At 36.5% G+C, this 9,191-nt stretch overlaps 1 protein-coding gene across 1 annotated transcript; it reads right to left on the reverse strand.

The window, feature by feature from the left end:
• Positions 1–3,151: 3,151 nt before the first annotated feature.
• On the reverse strand, positions 3,152–7,465 carry LOC144556203 (oxysterol-binding protein-related protein 3C-like). The gene is made up of 10 exons (XM_078304706.1): positions 7,141–7,465; positions 6,629–6,722; positions 5,822–5,938; positions 5,662–5,734; positions 5,444–5,562; positions 4,794–4,915; positions 4,508–4,684; positions 4,230–4,374; positions 3,963–4,141; positions 3,152–3,616 (listed from the first exon to the last, which is right to left on the reverse strand). Exons 1-10 carry the CDS (start codon positions 7,245–7,247, stop codon positions 3,373–3,375), a joined length of 1,377 nt encoding a protein of 458 aa, XP_078160832.1. The 5' UTR covers positions 7,248–7,465; the 3' UTR covers positions 3,152–3,372.
• Positions 7,466–9,191: the final 1,726 nt, after the last annotated feature.

The raw sequence follows: 9,191 nt of genomic DNA on the forward strand, positions 1-9,191 counted from the left end.
AAATGCTGGGATAGACTTGAACCCATTGTTAATTCTTGTTGGGTCCCATGACAGTGACAGTGTTGCTATCCGTTCTATTATTTTTGAAGGCTTTAATTGTGCTAACCTACTTTCGACATATATTTCACGAGGATCAATCCTATTTGACTTGCTAGAATGTTTTATTTCTTTTCCAGATGCAACGAAAGCAGGTTCTTCTGGTTATCTATTACTATATAATTATAATAAATCTTCTATATTTAGTGTGAAATTATCCCACCAGATAACAATAATGAACAAAATAAGACCCCATTATATATGGAGACCTTGGAGAAATGTGAATTGTGAACTCTTCTGAAGAAATTGTACTCCTGAATCGGTCCTGGTAAGCATGATTGGCACACAGAAAAGGAAAAAAAAATAAAAAAATCAGTGGACTAATGCGCACAAGTCCCTTAATAATTAGTATTTTTGTACTACAATTTTTTAGAATAAAAATTGAAAGTTAATTCATTCAACTATTTAAAATTTACAAAGCTTCGCCTCTTCTGTGTTTGAAACCTGCGACCTCCCTTTTGTGCTACAAATTTACAGGGGTGTCAACAATTAACAAGCCAGTAAAAAAAATTGATATGGAAATTTTAGGATAAAAAGCAGATTCTGATATTTTTTTTTTCGGTCATGCAGCATCAAGGGAAACTGACACAGCAAATCGGAAACAGTAGTGTCACAATTCACAGGTCACAATCTGTAACTAGGACTGCTAATGATTAAGGTTCGGCTCAAACTCAGCTCGGCTCAATGAAAGAAGCAAGATAATTAAGCTCTAACTCGGCTCGCTTTTGAAAGAAAAAAGCTCAACTCGACTCTGCTCATGTAAACACTTGACTCGGCTCGTGAGCTCGCGAGTTGGCTCATATTTTTACTTATTTTCCTCTTGCACTCAGTACATCTACTGTCCTACTACAGATACATATTGTTCACATGTCTTATTCTAGACCTTTCGGTGGCTTAATGCTTGAGCTTGACTCGTATAATTAGTAGATAAAATTACCACATATTTTTCTAGCGCATCTGTTTTTATTTCTATTTTGAAGTACATAGAATTATAAGCATCGAAAATATATAAACAATTTTTTTCTTAAAATATTAGGAGAGGCTACCAAATTATAAACATAAATATTTGAAAAATTATGAAATTTGATAAAAAAAAATTAAAATTTGAATTTTTTTGAAAAATGCATAAACAAACAATAAAAGTTTTATTAATTTATGCATGCTATTATTTATCATATGATTCATGACATGGAAAGGCGAATCTAAGTGTTAATCAGATTTTATTATTTAATTAAAAGTTAGTAGGCTTATTACTTTTATATATATATATATATATTTATATATATATAATTTTGATAAATATTTCATCCTTTTGGCTCTCTTTATAAAATGAAATTATATTACTGTGACATAATATTTGATATGACACAGATTGCATATTGTGTATTTTCTTTCATGGCACCTTTAAATTGGCCCAAACAACGATTCAATTATTATCATTACAATAGCAATAAACAGTTACAGGTTCATGATTTATAATATCTAGATTTACAAGTTCATGATTTATAATATCTAGATTCCAGGGGTAAGAATTTACAGATTGAAACCAACCACGAACTAAACAAATTTAAAAAAAGAGATGAAGAACGAAAGGAAATTCCCCCCCAAAAAATGGCGCATTGTAGCTAGATATGCATAGGGAAAGCAGTAGCCTAGCAAAATAAGTAAAAATATTAGCCGGCTCACGAGCTGGCTCGCGAGCTCGCAAACCGAGCCGAATAGAGTCAAGTATTTACATGAGCCGAGCTTTTCTTTTCAAAATCGAGTCGAGTCAAGTTCGAGCTTTTTTCAGTTTCAAACCCGATTCGTTATAAAATAATGAGCTGCTCAACTCATTGATTTGCAAGCTGACTCGACTAGGAGCGAGCTTGAAACAGCTAGTCATTACAGCACGTGAAAGAAAACAAACTTCATGTTCATAACTCCTAAAAATTTGATGCAACGCATAATACAATGTTAAAATAATTAATCATGCTTGATTCATGTGCTCACCGACACCAGCTCCTTCAAATCCAAACAGATTCCTCCTGCGATACTGCACTTCAATTGTTTGCTTGTTTGCTTGTTTGCTCTATAACCGCATCAAGGGATCAAATATGTTTTCCCCTTATATTTCCCTATAGCGTTCGGCAGCTGCTACTTTTCTCAAAATTACCCACCAATTTTCCTCCGATTTTTTCCGTCTACGTTCAAATTAGTGGGAAAAACAAAATTCAGTCGAACTCAATTTTCGTTTTCCCAAATTGTACAGCGTGCTACTTAATCGGGAAATTATGTCATAACACTTCTCATTCAAGAAAAAAAAAATAATCTTATATAACACTTCTCATTCAAGAAAAAATAATTAATCTTATATAACACTTCTCATTCAAGAAAAAATAATTAATCTTATATAACACTTCTCATTCAAGAAAAAAAAAATTATATTTTACAAAATAATAATTAATCGGGAAATTATGTTATATTTAATTGAATTATTTATAATTTATTGAAAAAAGAAAATTGTATAGTATCAAATATTTTAGAAAGAAAAATATGATATTCCACAATTAATCTCAGTACAACCGAACACTTATTTCAGCATATTTCCATAATTATTCTTGTACATACCCATGCCCATGAGTTCCCGCTTTTTAAAAAGTGAATTCCAATTCCATCACATCTCGTATAATTCCATGACATCCGAACGTCTTATGGATCCTATAATTGTAAACTGGAATATCTGCATGGGCCCCAGTACAGACCCATTAAAAGCCCGTTTTCTCTCTACTACACAATGCAAAAACCAACTTGCCGGGAAGGCAATACCATTGCATTATTGCAACATACATTCTCACGAAACCACAGTGAATTTCTCACACTCAAAAGAATTAGACTACAGTCAGACCTAGCACATTTGCATATTCCTTGATTAGGCGAGCCACATAAATTGATATAAGCTCTTGGCTTAACAATACATTGTGTCCAGGTCTACCAAATAAAATACGACAGACTAACAGATGATAATCTCATTAGGTTGGAAAAATGAATTTAATGGCACCGAAGAAGCCCAAGATAACTGAAAAGTTGAACTCTATTTTTTAAGCTATAAACGGATACGACATGCATAAATACAACAAACACTGGTCTCTACATGAATATCAAATCTAAAGCAAGGTTTAAGAGCACAACAGTACACGAAAAAAAATATATCTCACCCCCATAAAACACAACAAATATAAATTGACATGTTGTAACTCATCAAATAAACCCCCCTGCCACGCTCTAAAAACTAGTTCATTCAGCTACATCAGAATACTGCCATGGGTTGAACTCGATGGTGGTGGGGTCAGCCTCAGTAAGAGATGTAGAGCTCTCGATCTGAGCCCGATGTTCAGAGTATTTACCGTTGTACTCATAAATTTCTAAATCACCCCAAGGTGTTGGAGCAATTTCTTCAGTTAAGTTGAACCATCTAGGGGTATATTTGTCATTTTTTGCCTCTCGCATCCTTTTCTCAGCTCTTTGTTTCTCCTCCAGCCTGTCAAGGTATTACGATAAACAGAGTTTAGAATGTGTCGGAATTGATTTCCATGAGTTACACTGATTATTCTATTGAAAGCATAGCAGACAACAGCTGAAAGTTAGAATCCCACATAATAACATTTGGCGCACAATAAAGGGTAGTTATAGCAGCTGTACAAGTACATTGTAGCAGGACCCATACCAATAATGGCAGTGACCAAAAAGGTAACATTTGACAGACCAGGTTTGTCGATGATCATACCACAACTGTTCTTACAATGAATTTAAGGCATAAATTGATTCATCTGTTTCTGCAAAACAATTAGAAAAGCAAACAAATATGAGTTTCAGAGGTTGTGTACCTGCTCTTTTCACTGCCGGATTTAGACATGTCACCCTTCTCTAAGGCATATCTATCAGGCCTAAGCCGGGAGTCAGAAGGCAAAAGCCCCTTTGGAGCCGTCTCAAAACTGTTGAGTTTATGTTCAAAATAGGTGCACTGGTACTTGTCATTGGCAGGTGCTGGTGCGCATCTCCATATCTACACTCAATGAGCACCCCAATTCAATTTAACAACTAAAGGGCCAGAGAGAGAGAGAGAGGAGCAACAGTAATGATTCAATAAAAACCTCTTTGAGTTCAGTGCCAGGAAGAGGCTCTCCTTCTAAGTCGCACGGTTGGCATCTCATGGACTCATTCCATTTTCCGGTCATCATCACCTTGGGCTCTTCTTCAGAACTGTACACGTAACCATCGACCTCGTATCTTCCTTGCCTGAGGAATTAGTGGAGACAACATATCAAACAAGCAAACACAGTGCAAGCAGATGGATATCAAATGATATGCTTTCATCGTAATCATAGGACATGATGGGAATTAAGTAGAAGTATAAGACAGGGATACACACCCAAACCAGCCGCAAGGATGGAAATAGAGAACGACCTTCTCCCCAGTGGTCAAGTTGGAGAGCACCATCTCTCCAGGGGAGTCAACCCATGTCCTCCCAAAAATAAGGTTATTCACCTTTGTTAGTGGTGGTACCAAATCCAACACGTGACCAGACTTCTTCAACACCAGCCTTGACCTGTCATTCCATTTCACAAACAACCACTTCTCATTCCATCTTCTGCTTCCTAATTATAAGGTTTGAGGAACTGAGAAGGCATGGATAGATAATAGGGATTTATCCTTACCTGCCGACAGGATAGACATCAACTGAGTTACCCAAGAACTTGGTCTTCAATTTGGACGTGATGTCATATATGAAATGCTCGTTCTCACCGTGTCCCACGCTCATCGGAGGATGATGGCTCACCTATTCAAAAACAAACCATGATAAGATAATCTAATTAAATAGTTCAAATGCGGCTGTTGGGTGTTCGCAAAGCAAATTGCAACATGGCCTAGCATTAGCAACATTAACTACAAAAGGTATACTACCCATATGAATTCACTAAATGATGCCTTGTCGTGTCTTCCACAAAACAAACAGATATCAATTAAACCCAAATTATAATCACGCACAACAAAGCTCTCGATATAACCCCATTCACCTAATTGTGCCCTACGCAAACTATGCCCCAATTATGCCTTAACCACCCATTGTGCTAATAAAAAATACAAAGGAGCCCCAAACAAAGACAAGGACGAAGAATGATACCACAAACCTAAGTAAGCAATAACCAAACAGTGCATACTTGTGGTATGCAAATTTGTGCAAAGAAATGCACTTTGACAGGAGATCGTGCAACTATAAAATATGTGCATTACACCATTACCAAACACACAGGTTCAATACCAATCAAATCAGTAACAATATTATCAGAAAATATCATAAGCATACCTGCTCAGCAATGAAGGAGATGCCACAGTGGTTGACTATCTCAAATGTTTCTCCTAGTATTGGATTGAAAGGCTTCCACGGTCTCTGTAATTGATAGTAATTCGATACAAACCATGTGGCTGTACAATTTGGAACGAAAGTTACTGATCAGCACCAAGGAATTACCGAAACTAACCTCAAAGAGTGTGCAATTAAAGGATCAAAGAGCAACCACATACCTGCGTAAGCAAGGCGCATGTAAGGATCATCGCATTCGTCAGCTTTATTTAACAGCTCAGAGTATTCCAATATCTGTGGAAAGACAGATCACTGTGTTATTTATTTTACATCCAATTTACAGAGCAGTGTGTAAAATAGCAGAAATCAAGCAAAACAAACCTCAGACATTCTCTGAAGCATAGACATAGGCTCAAATATAATGACGGGAAGTGTGACAAGAGAAGTAACATCTGCTCCTATGTATTTGTGCATCATCTTCCAGTAACTATCTCTGTCCTGCATTTTCATATTAAAGTGACATGATTATTAGCATATTATTTAGGGAGGCAAAATCAATCCACCAGAATTAATAACCCAATTCATCTTATTTTGCATGCAGAAAAAGTAATTAACCGCCAAAAATAATTACACGATGTGTTCAGCTGATGGCTCTCCCCTAGGGGTGAAAACGGTATGGATAATATCTGATCCATATTCGAAAAATTAGATGTGGATATCTGATATTCGAATATCCGTGTGGATATGGATACTGATATGGTTTTACGCTTCAATTATCCGTATCCGAATAGTAGATATATAACATACATTTTAATATATATTATGAAAAAATTATGTTATTCACCATTATAATTAGTTAAATATTATAAACTTTAGTATTTTTTAATATGTTTTCTATATTATTTCAATAAATATCCGATCTGATCCGTATCCGAATCCGGATCCATCTGGTATCCGCTCCGTATCCGGAAAAGAAAAAAGGGATATGGATATGGTTTTACCACTATCCGCTCCATTTTCACCCCTACTCTCCCCTCAACATCTATTGACCCAGAAATATAACACATACTATTATGATGTACCATACTTATTTCATCTAGAACCATTGGAAGGTAAATCACGTGACGGAGGCTGAGGAGAAACTAAAGCCTGTTAGTTTCATTTTAAAAGAAATACAAAATACAATACCTCCTGCTTCCATCGGCCTCTAGATGCTTCGGCCTCTGCATCCTCTGTGCCTCCTTCGGGATTAATAACTTCAAGCCCTTCATAACCCATTATCCTAAGTACAAATAAGTTGATATATTAATCTGATCGCTTCCATGTAGGCAATCATTCACCAAAGCATGGTAACAATACAACAAAATTAAACACTCATCTTGTTTAAAAAAAAATAAAAAATAGGGGATGTAATAAGGCGTCTAGTTAGGATAGACAATTCAATCAGCCCAATTAGTCCATTAATAACTACATATGAGATGCCTTTAGATGCAAAGCCTATTAGAGCTGAACAAACCCTTGTAATCTATTCAAACACATCCATTTGGTGTTAACTTGTCATGAATTAAGCAAACAGGACCGTAAGGAACACAATTAAAACCTAGGGTTTCGGGCCAATTAGAAAAAGAAAAGTCAACATCACCAGATTTTAAAAGTGATAGGGGCATAATCAAAGAGAAAAAAAAGATCTGGTACGATACCCATTGACAGATTTGTGTACGGCGGTGCTCCAGCTCTTTACACCGGCTGCTATAGTAGAGAAAAAACCTCCTCCTGCTGCCGACGCCTTATCCTCTTTCGACCCCATCGATTAAAATCAAATTGCTCTGATCGATCTACCGAATCGTATTCTCAGATCAAACCGGTACGATCGATAGAACCTGTACTAGAAAATACTCTAAAAATGGAAAAATAAAGGGAAATTAACTAGGGACTGTATGTGTAGATTGATTGATGGCGAGAAAACCGAGTGTACGGTGGCGGTGACCTCGCCTTTTGTACCTCTGGGGTCAGACTGAAATCTGGCAATACTGCAATCAAAAAAAAAAATCTGGCAATATTTAAGCCGATTGGCTTTTAACTGTAGACCGGATGACTGCCTAGTGGTCCAGGAGTGCGTATCCTCTGAGATATCTCATATTTTGCGTGACCGACGTGTCGTGCCTATTCTGGGATCGCGCAAGGGACTGTATTTATTTAGGCTTCCAGATTCGTGCATAACATATTAAAACAGTTGCGAATTTCCATACAAAACCGCAAAATATGAGATAACTCAGAGGATTCGAATTCTCTGTCCAGAATGACGAATAACTGAAATATCAGTGGTGGTATGAAATAGACCGAGTTCAGGGAAAGTTCGTTACAGGGTGCGATTTTGTTTCCCTAAAGTAACTCAATTTTTTAGTTTTAATCCAAACTGTCCAATCAGAAATTGGGCCAGTCCGGTCCGTGGTGGAACGCACGGGGTCACTTTAATATTAGTGTTAGAGCAGATCGGACAGTCCGGATCAAAACTCAAAAATTGAGTTACTTTAGGGATCTGAATTCGAACGAAGGTGGGTCCGGATTTAACGAAAGGACGAAATTGCCCTGTTTCGAAGACTTTCCATTTTCTTTTGCTTGAAGTTTAATGTTGGAAGATAATTAGATAATCGATTACGATTCACAAGAGCGCGTTGTTTTACTGATTGTTCCACAGAATTGTGGGGCCAGCGTCGGACCATTGGTCAGTGAGGTACTTTTTTTTTTTGTAAATTTTAATATTACTGAAATATTACTAATTTGATGTTATATCGAAAAAAAAAGCATTCGAAAAAAATAATAATATTATTCTCGAAATAGTGCTTTCGTGCATTTAAAATATGCATCTAGAAGTCTGAATCACATAGACATAGTCAATTGGTTTATTGTCCTTCTATTGTGTTCTTTTAACACAAGCGCGTAGACATTTTCTTTTTTCTTTTTTTGTTTTCTTGAGTTGCTGTCAGAATACAGATTCCATGAATTGCAAATCACCTGGGCAACAGCAATTGAGCTTCCATAAATTGCTAAACTTTGAATAAGTAAATTGAAAATAGTTGCTACTTAATTTCTAGTCATTTGTGCTTTAAAGATTTCAAGTTGTACGGGCTCTTTTTAACAACATCAAGGCTGTCTAAACCCTAAACAAAATAAAAACGAAAGTTATTCAATGATTATTTTTTTCAAATTAAATGTACATGAAGATTCTTCCAGATGTCATATACTGGCTCGGAATTATTCCCTTTCGCTTTCAAGCTGTCCAATTATTCTTTAGTACTGATCGGTGGCCCAATGAAAATACACATGCTATGCCTTATATAAAATTTCATAAAATGGGAATAAAATTAAGAGAGAGAAAAAAGTTTTTCCTTCATACACGTAGGAGTTCGTATTAAATTTACAGAGTTTGTACATTGAACGAAGAAGGATTATAAATTTCTTGTTTCATTTTTGTCATTTGAATTTGATTTGAGACTTCTCAAGTTAGCTTAAGAGCTTGCTCCAGAAGGAGGGACGCAGAGGGAAGAAACGGCAACGGAGGTGAAAAATCTCAAAATCTGGTCAGCCCAGATCTCGTCCCCTGCTCCAGAAGAGGAGAATCCGAGAGGGAGCGAAGGGGAACGAGAGGGAACAAACACTGTTCGGAGGGGAGAGCCAACGCAGTTTTGGACGAAATTTGTCACTCCTGAATCGGGATGTAGATTTTACTGTTACGAGGGTAGCCTCCCCC

The sequence above is a fragment of the Carex rostrata genome, chromosome 6 (assembly GCF_964058835.1).
Source record: "Carex rostrata chromosome 6, lpCarRost1.2, whole genome shotgun sequence".
Lineage (NCBI taxonomy): Eukaryota > Viridiplantae > Streptophyta > Magnoliopsida > Poales > Cyperaceae > Carex > Carex rostrata.